This window comes from Mustela nivalis (genome assembly GCF_964662115.1).
Source record: "Mustela nivalis genome assembly, chromosome: 1".
Lineage (NCBI taxonomy): Eukaryota > Metazoa > Chordata > Mammalia > Carnivora > Mustelidae > Mustela > Mustela nivalis.
Genome location: NC_139020.1, coordinates 105442528 through 105462451, shown reverse-complemented (window position 1 = coordinate 105462451; position 19924 = coordinate 105442528). Strand labels below are relative to the sequence as shown.

The following is a 19924-nucleotide window of genomic DNA, read 5'->3' as shown; positions in this document are numbered from 1 at the left end:
GGAGGTGGGATGGAAGTGGGGCGCACAGTCCAAGGCTTCTTCCCCAAGCAGACAAATTGAGCTGGAGGAATCAGAACAGGAATCCCAAGGAGTGAGGCAGGTCAGGCAGCAAGTACTGAGCCTGTAGGAAATCAGGCTTGCATCTTCCAAAAGAGCTCTGTCAGAGGTCTGTTACCCCCTTCAGGTTGGTGGAAGCCCATACCCTCAGGTCTGCTTGGTGCATTTTCCCATGGACTCTGACCCTGCACATGGTTTCCTTTTCTAACATTGCTTCTTGGGCTCTTGGGACACTCCTTCCACTCACCGACATCCCTAAGTGAGCCATCTTGTTCTCTGGTTCCACAATTTCCATACCAGTCTTCTGATCTCAGTCCTCTCTCTCAAGAAGGTAGCATAGGGTGAGAAAATAGGCTCTGGTGTGTGGCCTCTGTCAGCTACTCTTCCTTTCCGAAGTCTCATGGTCTATCTAGGAAGCCATGTCCCCTCCCCTTGTTCTGACTGTCTGCTCTAGACAGATAATCTCCAGATCCCAATTCGGTTGGAGGTCTGGATTTTCACCTGCTTGTTGGGAGGCACTACTGCGCAGAGGAAGGAGCAGGGACTCAGGAGGGGCAGATGGGGGTTTGTGCCCTGTTCGGCACTCAAAGATGCAGCCTTCAGCAGTGCTCACAGACAGCCTTCATCCGAACACCAGGTCAGCCTTGCCCTCATGAGTGGGTTCATAATACTTGCTTTTCTGGAGTTGAATAAGCTTTGCTGTATCTATTTTCCCCCAGGGCGCCTATTCTACTTTAAAATGGTAACTCTTTCCATGCTGTCCCCCAGCCAAAGGGCAAGTCAAGTCCTTGAGAGTAGAAGCCTTCTTGTCCACTACTGTGCCCTACCCTAGCACATTCCTGACACAGGCTCAATAAGATTAGTTTTTCATTTACTTTTTTTCCTCCTATGTTCCTCTGACTTCTCAAAATCGACATGCACCCATCCAAACAACTAACCATTTCCTCGCTAGACCTGACCCATTAATTTAATAAACATTTGTTAAATGCCAATTATAAGTCACAGCACAGCTGGGACAGACAAAAGATAGATGAGACGTGGTCTCATTTCTGGAGATGTTTACTCTTGACTGGGTGGGGGAAGGATAATGACCCAATATTTGTAATAACAGGAATGCAGACACTCCACAGGGAACCCCAAGCACAGAGAAGGAGCTGTGGGACTGGAGAAGGCTTCTCAGAGAAGGTGACGATTGCCCTGGATGGTTACAAAAGAGTAGCAATTTTTCAGGCAGAGATTACCCAAGAGAGAGGGAAGAGCACTATAAAGACACGAACTAACATGTTTCAAGCTTAGCTGGAATGGAGGGTTTGAAGGGAGAGAACGAATGGAGGGCTGAGACCCTTTCCCCACATTTTTTAAATGGAAAATTTCAGACACATATGGAAATAGAATAAATGGTATGAAATCCTCCTCCACATACCCATATCACCCAACTTCAACAATTACCAATCCAATGGCCAGTCTTATTTGATTTCTGTCCCTATCCACAAAACCCCCATCCTATTATTTTGATGCACATCCCAGACATGGAATCATTTCATTCATAAATACTTCAGCATTTTGAAAAGTTAAAGCATGTCCCTTTTTTTCTTCTTGTAGATGTCTCGTAGTATCCTCTAACCAATGCGACTTGTTTGTTCACTCTTCAGCCCTGCTGTTTCTATGGCGACTGCGCCGTGTCAGGATATACGGAGTTGACTCCCTCTTTTGGGAAGCTACTTAGTTTTCCTTTTGTGAATATACTACAATTAACCTCACTAGTCCCCTGTTGATGGGCATTTAGGTTGTTCCTGATCTCATAATACCAAAACAAAGCTGGGAGAACACCCTGGGACATCTTTGTCTGGTAGCATATCTACAGGTTAAATTCCTGGATGTGGAACTGCTAGGACCCGGTACAGTTCAAATTCTGACAGGTGCTCCTTTTTTGGCCCAAGAGGTGCTTTGAATGATATGACGAAGATGCTTTCTCTCTGTCGTCTAGGCTTGAGGCATTATGGAGTCCTCTCTGCCTCTTCTCCATTTCAATCAGTCTGATATCCTACCAACTCAGCTCCTCCTCGTGTGTCCGTCCGTCCTCCTCCCTTCACTCTTACTGCTGTGGTCCTGGCTCAGCCCACATCCTTTCTCACAAGGAGAGTTGGAACTGCCAACTCAGTATGTATTCTAATCATGTGCCAGAGCAAACATCCTAAAACAGGAACAGAATCATTCTTCTGTCTGAACACCTCTGTTGCTGTCTTACCGGACACAATACCGAACACTCCAGCTCCTGAGCCTACCTTCCAGGGCTTTCCAGTTTGTCTCCGACTTCTCATTTCTCATATAGTTTAGGCTACACAAAATTGGACTCTGGCGCCGTGCCTGGGCCCACGGCTCACCCTCTGCCTCCTTTCTCTGCTGTGGAAATCCTGTTCACCTTTAAGGGAAACTCAAACCCTGTCTCCTCCATGAAGCCACGCAGTGTGGGACCACTAGTTTTATACCCAGACTGACTTGGATTCTAGATTCGCTTCTTTTTTCTTTTTCTTTCTTTCTTCTTCTTCTTTTTTTTTTTTTTTTAATTTATTTGACAGAGTGTGAGACAGCTAGAGAGGGAACACAAGCAGGGGGAGTGGGTGAGGGAGAAGCAGACTCCCGATGAGCAGGGACCCTAATGAGGGCCTTGATCCCAGGACTGTGGGATCATGATCTGAGACAATGGCAGATGCTTAATGACTAAGCCACCCAGGCGCTTGCTGACTTGGATTCTAACCCCAACTCTGTCTCCTTTAACGTCTAGAGTCCTCTGCCCACCAGACGGGTACATTTTCATTTGTAGATATGATCACTGGCCTTGGGCTTATGAGTACCTTAATAGTTGGAGGCCTTAGTGATGCATGTTTCCGAAGATACCTAACAATCCCTCTTATTATTCTTAAATGATTATAGCTGCTACCCAAAACCTCAGTCAAGAATGTCAAGAGCCTTATCAATAATAGAAAGTTACTGCCATGGGGCACTTGGGTGGCTCAGTCCGTTAAGGGTCTGCCTTCAGCTCAGGTGATGATCCTAAGGTGCTGGGATCGAGCCCCATGTCAGGCTTTCTGCTTGGTCTGAGTCTGCATCTCTCTCTGCCCTTCCCCCCTTTTCTCTCTCTCTCAAAGAAACAAATAAGATCTGAAAACAAACAAAAACAAAACTGTGGCCACAGCCAAGACTGCCTGCCACCTTCCTGTGGGATATTCCAAAGATCAATTTAAGTGATACTTGAGAATCATAGGTTCATGGCCTGGAGCTGGCACAGCAGACCCAGAAGTCACTACCATAAATTTTTACCAGAACTGTTAACAAAATAGCTGACTCCACCGCCAGAGCCATCAGAGACCAGCAAAGCGCCTGAGGCGCCCTAGCTCAGATGGTCCTCAACAACACTAATCAGCGCTGTCTTTGGGGCGGCATGGGGGGGGGGTGCTAAGGGGTGGGGATGTCACTTAATCTGAGACTCAGATTTTTCATCCGCTAAATAAAAACAAAAATACCAACCTTGCAGGATTGTTGTGAGGATTAGGGATACTGGGCATATAGTAGGCGCTCAATAAAAAGTAATTTTCATTATTTCTGTGGTCACTATGACCGCCGCACCGCACTGGACTGGAGCACTGGCTGTATCTGCTTTGTAGCACGGCTGGGGGTGCTACAAGACAAGAATGTCTCCAGCACTAGACTGCAAGCTCGCTGTAGGCAGGGCTCCTGAATCACCCCGGCTCCCCCAGCGCCTGGCAAAGAGCCTGCAAATAAGCAGAGAAAGAGACAAAGGTAAATATGGGGAAAAGATGCGCCGACGGGAAGAGGGTAAGCTCCCCTGAGAGTGCTGAAGACCTGTTTCCGCTGGAATCTCAACAGGCCGGCTCAGCCCGCGGAGACCGCGCTGGGGGCGGGGCCTGGATTCAGGGGCGGGGCTTGGTGCGGACCCCGCCCCGGTCCGTCTGCGAATGCGCTCCGCAGGCGCAGGACGCGCGCAGCCCAGACTCGGAGCTGCCTGCGGGTTCTTCCGCGGGTCGGCGAGGCCGGGAGCGGGCGCCGAGATGCGCCCCCTGCTCGGCCTCCTGCTGGTCTTCCTCGGCTGCACCTTCGCCCTGTACTTGCTGTCGACGCGACTGCCCCGCGGGCGGCCCCTGGGTTCCGGCGAGGACACCGCAGACAGGTGCGTGGCGGGGGCCGCGGATCGGGTCAGAGGAAGGGAGCCAGGTCCGAGGAGGGGGTCCGAGGAGGGGGTCCGCGGGGTGGGAGGTTCGGTTCCGGGAGCGGAGGAGTCGGGGGCGGGGGGCCGGTTGCGGACTGGGGGTCGGGGTCTGGGGTCCCAGCCGCGTCCGTCCGGTGTCGGGCGGGCGGGGTGGATGGGACTGGGAGCCCCGGCTGAAGGTGCGGGCTGCGCGGTGTGCGGTTCGGGCGCACGATCCGTGGCTTTGCTCCCAGGGCGGTGATTTGCTGGGGGAGACGCGGCGTCTTCTCCCGGCGGCGCCGGTACCCGCCCCTCTGTGGGCGCGTCGGCGTCGCCGCGGGAGCCGGGTGCCCGTCGCCTTCCCGGGCCCGGCCCTGACCCGCCCCTCGCTCGGGTTTGGACCCGCAGCCCGCTCTCCGTGGCGGCTGTCAGCCTCCCGGCTTCGTCCTCCCCTCCCCATCTCACGGCGTCCGCTCTGTCCTTGGGACTTGCAGTGGGACTTGCAGGCATCCGGTCTTCACAAGTGTTGCATGGACAGCTTTAAATTACTCACGAATTAATGATCAGGTCCGCCCGTCTTCCTGGCTGGCTCTACTTTTCGCCTTCTCATGACCGCCTGGGTGGGCCAGGAGGCGGCACCGCGGGGCTGATTTCCCCAGGAATGTTGCACTCTGTTCATGGAAGTGTGCCTGACCCAGCCTTGCGTTGGCAAGGAAGTTACTGATACTTGAATATGAGGATAACTTTTCAGTTACAGTATTCTTTTGCTCTGGCGGAGAAGGCTCTCCTGTGGGTGTCAGACATACTAAGAGAAACATTCTGATGACAAGTGTAAGGGTTTGCTCGTAATTGATCGTTCATGGATTCTGGGGCTACTCTGATGTCAGAGGCAAGGTGGCCTTTACACTGTAACCCTTGTACAGGGTTCAGAATGCACTTAGGGCCACGTAAAGAGAGGGGTGAAAAGGCAGGGTTGGTTTCAAGCCTGACCTGTTATCATGGAGCTTATGTTTATGGTACAGAAGAGATACACCTTCCTAGAGAATCTTTAATTGGTGTGTTAGTGACTGAAAAAACAACATTTTACCTAGTAACTGGGGAGCACTGTGAAGTTTCAGTTGTCCTTGGCGTGAAGCTTGTGGGGGAGGGGGCATTCCACGAATGGAAAGCAATTTAGGACATTTAGTTCTTGCCTAAAAGTGAATCCGTTTAAGAATAGATCATAAAGTCTGACAGTGAAAGGGCACTTACCACTCATTTTTCCTATAAGAGAACTGAGGCCCAGGGACTAGCCCGAGATCCCACTGCTGGATAGCAGCAAAGTTGAGATGTTAACCCAGGTCTTGAGTCCCAAACTAGGGCCCTTCTGCCTCCCTCTGCTGTGTGGTGTCCCTTTACCTGTCACCCTGGGCTCCCACTATGTCTGTGTTCCCAGCAAACTAGATGATGGGCACATTCATAAACCTGCTTTGGAATGAAGACACAAGTGACTTTCCGAGGTAGTATATTGATCTGGACTCACATTTCCATGCACTTTTCCAAATCCCTAGGTCACTGTGGTTCCCCTCAGACCTGGCAGAGCTGCGGGAGCTCTCCGAGGTCCTTCGAGAATACCGGAAGGAGCACCAGACCTACGTGTTCCTGCTGTTCTGCAGCGCCTACCTCTACAAGCAGGGCTTTGCCATCCCTGGCTCCAGCTTCCTGGTCAGTGCCCTGCCCTCCTTCTGTGCCCGCCGGGAAACCACTTTCTGTCTTTGCAGAGGGGCCCTTAGGCTGCCAATCGCACAGTCCCGAGGAAGACGCAGCCATGTGCTGACAGCCTCCCCTGGGTCAAACACTGTTCTAGTTGCTTTGCTGACCTTATTTAACTCTCTTAGCAGCCTTCGCGTGTGGGCACCATTATCACATTTTATAGATAAGGAAGCAGTGCACTGGGAAGTGACTGTCCGAGGTGACAAGGTGAGGAGCGTTGGGGCTGGGGTCTGAACCCACGTCTGCCTGGCTCCAAGGGCTACCTGGACTGGCTGTGTGCTGTCCCAGAGAGACTCGCACAGTCCGGGCTGGGTCAGCTGTTCCTCCGCAGGGCTTCCATAACGGTTTGCATTTCAGCGCTGTTTTCTGTTACTTTTTGAAAATCTGTGTCCTCCTTTCAACTTTGGGCTCTTTGAAAACCAGGCCCATTCCTGATTCTTGGCTTGGTGTTCCTTTGCGCGGCTTAGGGAAGCGCCTTCACAAATGTTTGATGAACAGATGCATGTTGTTGATGATGATGTGAGGCTGGAGGGGCTGGGGAAACCTCCCCATTGTGGGAAGGATAAGCCCTTCTGACGTCCCAGGCATCCTCCAGCCCCGCCCCCCACCACTGCCTGTGGAGCCACGGTCCTGGGCCCCCAGCATGCGCTCTTGCTGCAGGCTGCTTCTCTTCTGTTGTCACTTGAGGTTCTGCAGAAGAACCTTCCTGCCCTCCCTGCAGCATTTTCAGCTGTTTCATATAAATGTGTGTCTATTTTAGGGCTTGAGTGGGTTTGAGTCTCAGCTGCATAACCACGGAGAACCCCTTCAACTTCTCCAGCCTTGTTTCCTTGCCCGGAGAATGGGGCCCCTCCTACACACTACATTGTTGTGTGGAGGACTAAATGAAACTGTATGAGAGCAGCTGGGTCAGTGACAGTGCCTGGCACACAGTGGCCCTCAGCGTATGTTGCATGACCAAATGACCAGATTCGGGCTGGATGCCTGTAAGCCCTCTCTTTGTGGGAAATGGGAAGAAAAGCCAACGTATCCATGTCAAGAGAGACAGGGAGGTGTGTGGTGCTTGAGGTCAGGGACTGACTGCTTGGGGGTTCCCCCTGGAGCTGCCTTCCCTCTTCTTCTTCTTCTTTTTTTTATTTTAAGCATGCTCCATGCCCAACATGGGGCTTGAACTTACAACCCTGAGATCAAGAGTCAGAGGCTGTACCGACTGAGCCAGCCAGATGCCTTCTCTGCATCTCTTGAGCTGATCCCTCTTCAGGGCAGAGTCAGATGCTACCTGGGAGTGATCCTGTCTCTGCCTAGTGTGAGCTTGGGTGTGATACTTAACCTCCCCCTGGAGAGTGGCGTAAGGATGGCATATGACACAGGGTCATAGTAAGGGTGGCATAAGACATGTAGTTCAGCCCATCACGTGTAGTAGTGCTCATCAGACCCCCACCTTCTTTTTTTTTTTTTTAATTAACATATAATTTCTTATTTGCTTCAGGGGTACAGGTCTGTGAATCATCAGTCTTACACATTTCACAGCACTCACCAAAGCACATACCCTCCCCAGTGTCCATTACCCAGCCACCCTGTCCCTCCCACCCCCCCGACCCCTCCAGCAGCCCTCACTTTGTTTATTGAGATTAAGAGTCTCTTATGGTTTGTCTCCCTCCCCCGTCCCATCTTGTTTAATTTTTTTCCCCCTCCTAACCCCCCAAGACTCCCGCCCTGCCTTTCAAATTCCTCATATCAGAGAGGTCATATGTTAATTGTCTTTCTCTGATTGACCTATTTCACTCAGCGCAATACCCTCTAGGTCCATCCACATTATTGTATATGGCAAGATTTCAGTTTTTTGATGGCTTCATAATATTCCATCATATATATATATATATATATATATATATATATATATATATATACCACATCTTTATCCATTCGTCTGTTGATGGACATCTAGGTTCCTTCCATAGTTTGGCTATTGTGGACATTGCTGCTGTAAACATTCGAGTGCACGTGCCCCTTTGGATCACTACATTTGTTTCTTTAGGGTAAATACCCAGTAGTGCGATTGCTGGGTCATAGGGTAGCTCTATTTTCAACATTTTGAGGAACCTCCATACCGTTTTCCAGAATGGCTGCCCCAGCTTGCATTCCCACCAACAGCGTAGGAGGGTTCCCCTTTCCCCATATCCTCGCCAACATCTTTCATTTCCGGACTTGTTAATTTTAGCCATTCTGAGTGGTGTGAGGTGGTATCTCACTGTGGTTTTGATTTGTATTTCCCTGATGCCGAGTGATATTGGGGACCTTTTCATGGCAGACCCCCACCTTCTTACTTGGAAGTTCCCCTTTTACTTTCTCTCTTGGATCCCATGTTTGGCAGGGGGACATCTACCAGCTAAACTGTATTTAGGATGTATTCATTTACTTTTCATTTTCCTTAATCTAAGACTTTTTTGAGTGTCAGCTAGTGCTCTAGTCAACATGGAACCCCCAGCATTCTCTGCCACACAGATGTAATTCCAACAAAAAGCAAAGAAAGAGGATGTTTTATATAGCCTGGGTGGTCTTCCTGAAGGAAAATTCATGGTTTACATGCATCTAAAATGGTAACAATAATGTGTGAGTTGCATTTCTTCCTTCTTGGAGCACTAGTGATTATAGGACCTCCTACAGCCCACACAGCAGGCGGGGAATGGGGGGGGGGTCTGTATACACATGTTGTCCCAGAGAATGTTCTCCTGCCTTCTGAAGTGTTCATCCTCATCCCTGTTGGGAAGGTGAAGAGACCAAGGCCAGGGGTGCAGTTCCCAACCCTGTCATCACTTTTCATTCACCACTACAGAATGGGAGTTGGGTTTCGGTGGGAAAATCACTGGAAGAGGAGGGAGCCTGGGGTTCCAGTACAAGGTAGCTGGTAGCCACCAGATGTTCTAACGGCTGAGGTGTTTTTCCTATTTTCACAGAACATTTTAGCAGGTGCTTTGTTCGGACCATGGCTGGGGCTTCTGCTGTGCTGTGTGTTGACGTCAGTGGGCGCCACGTGCTGCTACCTGCTCTCCAGTGTCTTTGGCAAACAGCTAGTGGTCTCCTACTTCCCTGATAAAGTGTCCCTACTGCAGAGGAAGGTAAGGGGAGGGGCTGCGACTGAGTGCTGGGCCCCTGGTGAAGGTCCCCTCAGGGCCTTGAGGGGTTTGCAGGCAGGAATTTTCCACTGTGCCCCTCTGACCTGCTTTGGAGCTCTTAGGGGTTCCTTTCAGTATGTTCATGAGGCACAGACCTGAGGTCAAACTCCAGGTTCATCATTACCCACTCTGTGACTTTGAGCATGTTCCTGACTTCTCTGAGCCTCAGGTACTTCCATTTTAAAAATGAGGAAAACAGGGGCACCTGGGTGGCTCAGTCAGTTGTGTCTGCCTTCAGCTTGGGTCCTGATCTCAGGGTCCTGGGATTCAGCCCCAGGTCAGGCTCCCTGCTCAGCGGGTAGTCTGCTTCTCTCTGTCTCTCTCTCTGCCACTCCCCGTCTTGTGTTCTCTTTCTGTCAAATAGAATAAATAAAATCTTAATTTAAAAAAAATGAGGAAAGAAGTCTCTGCTCTGGAGGGTTGTTGGAGAGTCAGGAACAGTATATGTGAAGTAGGGTGCCTGGGTTGCTCAGTGGGTTAAGCCTCTGCCCTCTGCTCAGGTCATGATCTCTGGGTCCTGGGATCTTAGTCCCACATCGGGCTCTGCTCAGCAGGGAGCTTGCTTCCTCCCTCCTCTCTCTGCCTGCCTCTCTGCCTACTTGTGATCTCTCTCTGTGTGTCAAATAAATAAATAAAAGCTTAAAAAAAAAAACCAGAATATGTGAAGTATCTGGAGCAGTGCTGGGTGCTCTCAGATTTTCAGTATCTGGAGATTCTTTCTGCTTCTTAATGGTCTTGTCTTTTTTGTCTACAGGTGGAGGAGAATAGAAACAGCCTGTTTTTTTTCTTACTGTTTCTGAGACTTTTCCCCATGACGCCAAACTGGTTCTTGAACCTCTCAGCTCCAATTCTGAACATCCCGATTGTGCATTTCTTCTTCTCTGTTCTGATCGGTAAGAAGCTGGTGGGGTGAGTCTGATTCCTAGTGTTGCCATGCTGGGGGCCTGCTCTGGGTTACCAGCCACGTGGGCCCGTGCCTACCTCTGAGAGCCCAGGTTTGTGAAGAACAGTGTCAGGCCTTGTGACCTCAAGTAATTAATCCTGATTGCAGATCTGCTCAGGGGTGAACAGAAAACCCTTAAGAATACTTTGGGAAGGGGCGCCTGGGTGGCTCAGCGGGTTAAAGCCTCTGCCTTCAGCCCAGGTCATGATTCCAGGGTCCTGGGATCGAGCCCCGCATCGGGCTCTCTGCTCAGTGCAGAGCCTGCTTCTCTCTCTCTCTCTGCCTGCCTGTCTGCCTGCTTGTGTTCTCTGTCAAATAAATAAATAAAATCTTAAAAAAAAAAAAAAAGAATACTTTGGGAAAAGTAAGGATTGTTCATTCCACCAGGGTATTTAGCGCATGTTGTGTGGCCAACACGAGGCTAGGCACTGGGGTTCAAAGCATCACCTGTGGAAAACCAGTGACTTGGCCCTTGGCAAGGTCTCAGGAAATGCTGGCAGGAGAGCAGAGCTGGAGTGAGGGTATGTGGGTGAAAAAAGGGCAGAGGCTGAGAGAGGAGCAGAGCAAACGACTAACTCTCTGGCCCTGGCCCCGGTTTTGATTCAGAGCTGCTTTGAGAAGAGCCGGTACTAGTAAATTTCCTTTTTGCCTTTTAACAATTGTCTGACCTTCAGCAAGCGACTCACCCTCCATGGGCCACTTGGCCAGGTAAGGGGCTGGGACAAGAGTGGTGTTTCTCAAAGTCTGGGCCTTAGATCCCCTTTATCAGTGTGGTAACATGCTAATAGCCTACAGAAAACTGTGGTTTTCTCCAAACTGGAAGTAAACCACCCTCTTTAAGCCAAAGACAAGGATTGCCTCTCTCTCTTTTTTTTTTTTTTAAAGATTTTATTTATTTATTTGACAGAGAGAAATCACAAGCAGATGGAGAGGCAGGCAGAGAGAGAGAGAGAGGGAAGCAGGCTCCCTGCTGAGCAGAGAGCCGAATGTGGGACTCCATCCCAGGACCCTGAGATCATGACCTGAGGCGAAGGCAGCGGCCCAGCCCACTGAGCCACCCAGGCGCCCAAGGATTGCCTCTCTTAAACCTGCTTTAGAGCATGGAGAGATTGACTGATGACTCAGGGCTTCTAGGTCAAACATAACAAATCTGTGGTTGAGCAGCTGCTATTAATAGGGAACGCTTGAGAGAGAAACTGAGGTCTTAAATCGAAGCAAGATCGACCACAGCTCCTTCTGGTCATAGCAGCTTTCAGACAAAGTGCCTTGGTTCCTCAGCAGCCTGTAATTACCTAGGTGGCAGGAGGCTTGGAAAAACTCTGGAGACCAGTGTTCCATTCCCCTCTCCGACAAGTTGTGCGACCTTGAGTGCTCTGTGACCTGGAGGCATCGTCTACAGTAGGGGAGGAATGGCTTATCAGGGAGTCCCAAACCAGTTAGTCTCAGGAGTGGAGGTCAGGAGAAGCTGTTAGGATGCAGGTTCCTGGGATTTACTCCAGGAGCAGGTAACCAGAATTGTGGGGTGGGGCCGGGGGCAAGGATGTGTTTTTACCGCTTCTCCAGGGGGTTGCTACACAACCAGCCTGGCTGGCCACCAGTCAGACTTCTGGGGTCCAGTGGAATTGATGATCGCATAGAGACAGTAGAGAATGCAAAAGTAGTGCTATTTCTGAGAAACTTGTTTTTTTTTTTTTTTTAAGATTTTATTTATTTATTTGTCAGAGAGAGAGTGAATGAGAGCGAGCACAGGCAGACAGAGTGGAAGGAAGAGTCAGAGGGAGAAGCAGGCTCCCTGCAGAGCAAGGAGCCTGATGTGGGACTCGATCCCAGGACGCTGGGATCATGACCTGAGCCGAAAGCAGCCGCTTAACCAACTGAGCCACCCAGGCGTCCCGAGAAACTTGTTTTTATCTTATGCATTTTATAACTCTCATAAAGCTGTTGCCTCTCATTACTTAGGCTGTTGAGTGCTCAGAACCCAGTTACACCGGTGAACCTTACGCTTTTTTATACTAACCGTATCTCCTGATTTTAGTCATTTATTTTGGGTTTCCTGTAAAAAATAGTTTTATTCTGTTGTAGTGTAATCATTTCATTGTAAATCATTTCAAGTCTTTTTGTTAAGGCAGTTTTTAGGACGTGAGGAAAGTGGGGGGAAGGGGTGAAGAAGGGAAAGAACTAATGTGCTTAGGGTCAGGAGTTGGGCAAAAAAGATCTGGAGTCACGGGTGTGAATTCCTGGGGACATTCCTAAGGTTATTGGTTTTCGTTTTGCTGCCCCTGGTAACCGGCTCTTCCCCTTTCTTCCAGGTTTGGTCCCGTACAATTTTATCTGTGTGCAGACAGGCTCCATCCTGTCTACTCTTACCTCCCTGGATGCTCTTTTCTCCTGGCAAACAGTCTTCAAGCTCTTGGCCATTGCCCTGGTGGCCTTAGTTCCTGGAACCCTCATTAAAAAATTTAGTCAGAAGGACCTGCATTTGAATGAAATAAGCAACGCCAATCATCTAACTAGTAGAAAGGACACGTGATCTAGGTTTTTTGTTTGCCATGTCCCTGGACTCTGTTGCTCCTTTGTGTAATGGTGTGGTCCTCTGCAGCCCCTCGCTGTTCTTAGTTACCCTCAACAGGTGACTTGGACACTGTTCATCTCTGTGCAGTGTTTTCATAAAAGACTTTCTGTGCTCTAGAAGGGGAATTGTATCGGCCTAGCAGGACACTCTGTGAAATGGATGGCCTTCTAGAAAATCCTGTTTATGTTCTATTGAATAACAAGGAACTCAGGGTGGTCTGTTGTATTTGCCTCTTGCCAAGCCCTGAGCTGCCTTAGGAGAAGATGCTGATTGTCTTCGTCCGGAGCACTTCTTTTCCAGCCAGTTGTGACAGGTGTTCTCTGGTTAAGTCCCTAGTGGGTGTTCTTGGTGTAAATGATGACATTACCCTTTATCTTGTTAGTCTCTTGAAGAGTATTCTGTGTTACTTTTTTGCTGATGACCTACCTCTTCCATAAAACAAGGGAAACAAGCTGATGTACCACACAGAACTTGCTCGCACAGCTCAAATGCACAGCGGTCTCCGTGATGCTCTTCGTGTCCAGATGCGCTGACGTTACCGTATATGTCAGACCTCTTAGTTGCATGTTCTGATAATTAAGCTGATTGCAAATAGATTATTAAATATGAATGCAGCAAACTCTATGTTACGGTATGTTCTGGAGAAATTCTTCCCTGTCTGAATGGGGCAGCATCCTTGGCTCACTTAAACCAAATGACTATCAGTACATTTTCTAATCTGGCCTTTCTGTGTGTGAATCCTTTCTCCATCCTCCTGCTAGGAGAATGGATTCAGTACACTCAGCTATCAGCCATTGTGCCCTCTGTATTTTTTTCGTGTTGTCATTTGTTGAGAATAACTGAGGAATATTTTGATCTTTTAATCCAAAGAAGAAAACTTGGTTTTAGATTACTTTGTTGTGTTACATTTTAATGATCTGTAGCTGTCATTGCCTCTTGCACCTTGAACAGGCACAGGCCTGGGTTCATGCTGCCAGGAGCACAAAGACCTCAGCACCTGAACTGACCAGCTCTCTAGGATCACAGACCCTACGGGAGTAACTCATATTTCTTACCAACGGAACTGTTGCCTTTGGGTGTCAGCTGCTGGGTTTCGATCTGGCTCAGCCAGTCTTGCCAAGGCTTTCACCTGGGCCACTGTTGTACATGCATCCTTGAGAAGGCTCCTGTTCAGTGGTAAGCATGAATTCCCAAGCACTGCTTTTGGGACATGGTATAATCCTAAAAAACACCACAAGGACTTCATTTTTGAAGTTGTGTTGCTTTAAAGAAAGCTTGGTAACGAGTAGGGGTGAGGAGAAGGCTTTGTGAAATCTGTGGCTTTGTGTGTTCTGGAGGAGGGGGAGGGAACGGGGAAACCAGTGTTTTCTACACTATTGCAAGTACATGCCCTTCACCCTTCACAGGATCCTTGTGTTTGTCTCTCTCTTCCCCCATGATTTTGCTACAATGTGCCTTACCAGTTGTGAGTTTACAGGTAAAGCAATATCCCAAATAAATGGATATAAATGTTCTGTGTGGTGTGTGTTGGACATGTTGCTAACTTTCCATTCCCCTTGCCAGTGGGAATCAGGATTGGCTGAAAAGTGGATAACCCAAAATGGTGTTTTAACTTTCTGCTCTCAGGAGGCATCTTACCACAATGACTCTTTGGACACCAGATTTTTGTTTTCCTCTGTTTCTTCTCTACACCCACTTTATAGTGAGGTCACAATAACATAGGAGGAACTACAAGATGTACGGCAGCAGGGAAGCTGTGGGAAGGCAGGAAGCTCTTGTCCAGACTGACAAAACAATCAAGGAGAGACTATGAGCAAAGAAAACAATGGTTTCCTTTCCTTCTATGGGTGTGTCTGAAACAACAGAGCCACAGAAACCAGCTTCTCCACACCTGGCTTTCCTGGCTGCAGGATACCCTGCCTGTCAAGTCCTCCCTTCCCTAAAGCTCTGACAAGTGCCTTGATGTGAAGGCAGCTTTCAGGACACACACAGCACCTTAGGAAAAGACAGGACCAGGAAAGAGTGAAGCACACTTTTGGTTTAATTCCATGCATTGGTTTGCTTCGCTCATTGTTCTTATTCCCCCTCACCGTACAATCGCTCAGTACAGATGGAGCTGGCATCAGAAACCACAGGAAGTGGGGAACTGATGGGGCCGGAGACCCAGAGGAGACATGAGGAAGCTCATTTTGAGACTTTGGCACAGAAAAGAATTTGCTCCAAATTGATAGGAACTCCAATTATTGCAATCAAGAATCCAAGTGGGTCTTCCGACTTCCGGAATCTGAGGAGAAGTGGAGAGCCACCTGGGTAATACGGTCCCTGAGGGACATCTTCCTAAGAGCTTGCACGTTCTGACTGGGGGCGGTCTCTGTGGAGAACCACTGGAGGATCTCTTCTGCCAGGTCACTGGGCAGCAGCCTGGGGCCAGGAGCCTGTGTTCCCGAGTGCTGTGACGTGGCTCCAGAGAGTAAGCCTGGCATTCTGCTGGAAGTTTCCTTACAGCAGCCTTGCATCCACGTGGGGGCCTGTCTCTGTGAAATCCTGCCACGATACCCTCATCATGTGACAGTTAAAAGCCTCACCCCAACTCCTTTGAGGTAACCCTGTTTCTCAAAGCAGTGCTTTTGAGAGTTCCCCTCTTCTGCCATTTGTCCCTGAGAAGTGTTCCAGTTTCCAGAAGGGTCTTCCACTTGGCAACCTTGTTCATTCCAGTTTGACTAGGTGCTTGCAGTATTGGCTGTACCATGCAAACGATCCGACTAATGTAATTCTTACGTGCTAGTCTATGAGGTTGGTAACATTAGTGGTAGGGGTATACAAGGGTGTTTATTCTATGAAATCAGCGAAGAAGAAAAATCTTGCTGCCTGGAAAGGCACTAAATTCATACTGACAGTACAAGTCAAAGTCTTAAAAAGAGTATCACATTGTTTTGGTACATTAGCCTCATGGAGCCTAACAAAGAAGCTAATAACTGGGACTTAACATACTAACTTTGTTCATAGAAGGGGAGGGAGGAACATGCTTATTGAACACAATGAAATGATATAAATGAAGAGACACTTTTGAATTCCATTCATCAGTGTTTGGAAATTCTTCAACTGGAATTGTCCAAAAGGGCAGTGGGTGGAAGCAAGTGGCTTTTTTCCTGCCAGTGAGCCACAAGGTAGGCTCCAGAAGGAGGACACTGGTGTGATCCTGTCACTCTCCCTTCAGGGCTAACTCAAGATACCAAACCACCTTGAGAGAATTAATTATGAGTTTAGGATTGGGATGCCAAAACAGATCTCCCCTTACACACCAATTCCAGTCAGGTGGTGGTGGTTGTTCCCAGTGCTCTGTTGGGAGAGGTTCTGAGGCTGTGTCCAGGCTGGATAGGAAAGAATATGGTGGTCAGTAAGTAACATCGATCTTGTGTGTTTGGGATGGAGGTGGTGGAGGACAGTATGCAGTCCTATTTTGGTTTCTGGCTTAGTGGAAAAACAAAACAGCACACTGTACTGCAAAGCAGGGCAGGAATTCCTTGGATTCCAAATGTGTTCTGTTCTGGAGAATTCAGTTCCAGGAAGTTCAAATGAGAACATTTTATGAAAAGGGGGAAAACTTGAGACAAAAGATCATGGGGATAAAAAAGTAAAATATTCGATCAGTAAGGCTGCATTCACACACAATGGATGTCAGTGTTTCACAATAGGGAAGGGCATTTAAAATTGGGTTGGTGCCAAGAAACTCCAATACCATCACATCTATTACTTGGGGTAAGAGGGAAATTTAGCACAATGAGGCCCTGAAATGTCCAGTACTAAGTACTACTTTAAAAAAAATCCTTAATTCTAGAGGGATGATTTGTTGATAGTAAAGTTCCTAAATATCTGAAATTCCAGTAGGCTGTACCAGATCATCTTACCACAGAGCTAGCTAGCACCTTCACCCTTTTTGAGTAGGAACTCCCACTGTCTTAAAAACAGGTCGAAACTTCATGGGCAGTAAGGTCTGTTACCACTTCAAAGTTGATGTTGGCTTCTCAGTCCCTCTGCTAAGCAATTTTAATAGGAATTGTTATCAGAGGACATGATCTAGAAATAGATGAAAATCAAAACCAAATGTTCACTGGCAAGACAAATAAAAATTCATTATCTTGCAGTCCGTCAAAAACAGATGCTAAATGAGTGTGAATGCTCATCCCAAGGGGGTTAACTTTTCAATCCCAACACTGAAGCTTGAATTCAGAGTCCTGAGGACTGAAGAATCAGCTCTTCGATGCCCCGAGCTCTGGACGCAGCAGTCTTCAGGTAACTGTGGAGTTGTTCTCAAAGAAACATACACCGATTCACAACGGTCCTGGTTAGCTCAAGGCAGGCAGTGAAGGGCCAGGCTACGCTAGAAAAGGCTTTTAACCTAGGCTATGGATACTGTTCTCTTCTGAAGCCTCTAGTCACTTCTACTAAAAATAAAAATAAAAATAAAAACGTTTAACTTGGAACTTTATTCAGCTCTTGACAATACAATGAATGGCTAAAGATTCAACACTACCTACTAGCCGAACATGCTCGTAACAGTAAACCCAATAGGTAGATATGGCATTAGCATGACAAGCAGTCAAGATGGTAATTCAAAAAAATATCAGAATTATGAGGTATCAGGTATGGGTATTCTGGGAAGACCATCACTGAGAGGCGTAAGACAGAAGCTGACCCTCACGTTTCCCTTTTGCCACTAGAGGTGGGCAAGAACTGGACAAGCTGAAGCATGTTTTAAGTTGGAGAGAAGGAGGACGTAGGCTTGTAGCTTCTCTGTTCCCAGAAGCGACGAAGCAGAGGGATTCACAGTTCAGTGTCGTTGAAAGTCCAATGATGGAAACTATGGCCTTTCAAGGTACCTTTGCAGCCCTATCACCCTCTAAGCGACTAGGCCTCCTTCTAGAATTTCTCTTATCTTTTATGGGATGACATTACAGCTAGGCAATTTATGTCAGTGTCATGACATATATATTCTTTTTTTTTTTTTTTTTTTTTTTTGGCTTCTTTGTAATGTCTCTTTGCTATTCCCAGCCAGGAGAAAAAAAAAAGGTTTTGATGCTCTGGGACCCGGCAGGAAGGAGGTGACAAACTGCCGACCACTCCCGATGCTGCCTAACCCATGGGCCCCGGGAGGAAACTCCTTAGGCCGGTTCCTCCCAGGGCACTAAATGAATCTCTTTTGGCTTCTAAGGTAGTCCCATGATTTTATTTCTTATGAAACTTGAGAAAGTTTACAGCTTTTGAAGTCTTTGTCCATCCACTCAGTCACCTGCCCACCCAGGAGCTTTAAGGATCAAGTAAAAAACCACAGTGTATCCACTGGGCTCCAGTGCAGAACCCAGACCCTCAATGATTGTTGTTGCACAGAGAAAATGAGGGACTGCAACTAAGGGGAGTACCGGGAGCTCCCAAATGGCAGTTCCATTTTCATTCCTTCCTCAAGGTCATAAAAAGCCATCATTACTCATGGTTAGCAATACACACAATCATTGTGCTACACTGTAAACCACACCTTCTGATCGACAGAAAATGAGAATGATAATTATTATAAAATAAAATAACAATGATAATAATGCCATAACTTAAGATTTTTCATGTAGTCCAGCTACAGAATTTATACAAAATGGAATAATTTAATGCAAACAATACTGCTTTCTGTATAAGTTAAACATTCTCCTTCATCCAGGCTAAGAGTTATAAATTATAGACACTAAATTTTAAATCAATGTATCAACACAAAGTGTAAACAAATGGAGGGATCAAACAAGCAAAAGGAACTGCTCTAAATTCCCTCCGCCTTTCCTTTTTGGCTGATGCAATCAGTGACACCGAGGGGGGGCAATGGTTTCATCTGAGTTGGAAATAGTATAATACCTGTATGTGTAAGTCTTTTCTAATGTCCAACATAATGTAGTGCCAAAGCGTTGAACCACGGTCTTTAGGGTCTTGAGCCTAGAGAGGTTGTTTGACAGTAACCTTTCTTGGAGAAAGAGACAGAAACTAGGCCAACACCTGTTTCTATATAAAATTCTAGGTAAAAATTTCCTTGGAGCTGAGGCACCATCAAGTACCCTGGGGTACTTTTCAAAGCCCATGACCCCAAACCAAGCAGAACCTCATGCCTTGGACAATGTCAGGTCTTTCTAATTGCTGCTCAGCACAGGTTGTTCTTTCCAGAAATTTCCAAATCCAATTATTCCAAACTGCATTGATCCAGAGTGCAGTAAAATTCATTTTACAAGTTGCATTTAATGAAAATGCTGTTGTGGTGGGAAAGGGGTTGCCTTTTGCAAGATGCTCTTGTTTTGCCTTTATGCTGCTAGTGGTAGCCACGCACTAAAGCTTCCCGGATAGGATGAGTTAATAAATGAAAACAAAAGAAATGGTTTGGGGTCGGACACTAGACAGACACACACACATGCTAGCTGCCTTCAAAGTGTGTTCTGTTTGAATCAATATGATTCTAGTAGACAAGCAACCGCGTTCCACAGAGGGGCAGTCTCATCTTCTGCTTGAAGCTCAACTGAGACACTGGGAGAATGTATTTCCATTAATTCCACATTTGCTTTTCAAATACTGTTATAAATCTCCTTTTTCTCTTAAATCAGCACCCCTCGCCCTTCTTCCTAAAGGAAGTGGTCAACAGGTGGAAAGGAAATAGGCTACAAGAAAATGGCACTTGAGTCCGAAAAATCAACACAATGGTCAAGGTCACACATTGGTCAAGGTCATGACGATGAAGGCATTAAAAAGGGAAATATTTGTCAAAGACAAGGTCTGATGCTATTTGTAAGTCTCATACAAAATGCTGCTTCAAATTTTTCAAATGAAATCAGCTTCCACACGTATAGTTGTCTTCTTCCTCCTGGAGGAAGCACATGCCCTCAACGACCTTGGGTGTAAGTATCTGGTTACCAATCTTTTCTAGACAATTTCCATCACCCATGTGGACAAGCTGGTTGAACTTAATGTGGTCTGTTCACAAGTTACCTGGAATTGCTTTTCTTTTGTTGTTCTTTGTTTTCTAAAATAATATGTCTTGCTCTGGCTTTTCTTCAGTCACTTATGGCCAAAAGAACTGGTCCCCTGTTCAAGTAGCAATAATACCTCCTGGCCCCACAAATTCCCAAGGATGTTTGCTCCTAAATTCCACTTCTTTCTTCCTTTATCTCTCACTCTCTCTCTCTCTCTCTCTC

General features: G+C 47.5%; 1 protein-coding gene across 1 annotated transcript; it reads left to right on the top strand.

Annotated features, from left to right (window-relative positions):
• The first annotated feature begins 3967 nt into the window (after window positions 1-3967).
• On the top strand, window positions 3968-14221 carry TMEM41A (transmembrane protein 41A). Its single transcript, XM_082693631.1, has 5 exons — window positions 3968-4246; window positions 5815-5968; window positions 8974-9135; window positions 9947-10085; window positions 12445-14221. Exons 1-5 carry the CDS (start codon window positions 4035-4037, stop codon window positions 12663-12665), a joined length of 888 nt encoding a protein of 295 aa, XP_082549757.1. The 5' UTR covers window positions 3968-4034; the 3' UTR covers window positions 12666-14221.
• The last annotated feature ends 5703 nt before the right edge of the window (window positions 14222-19924 follow it).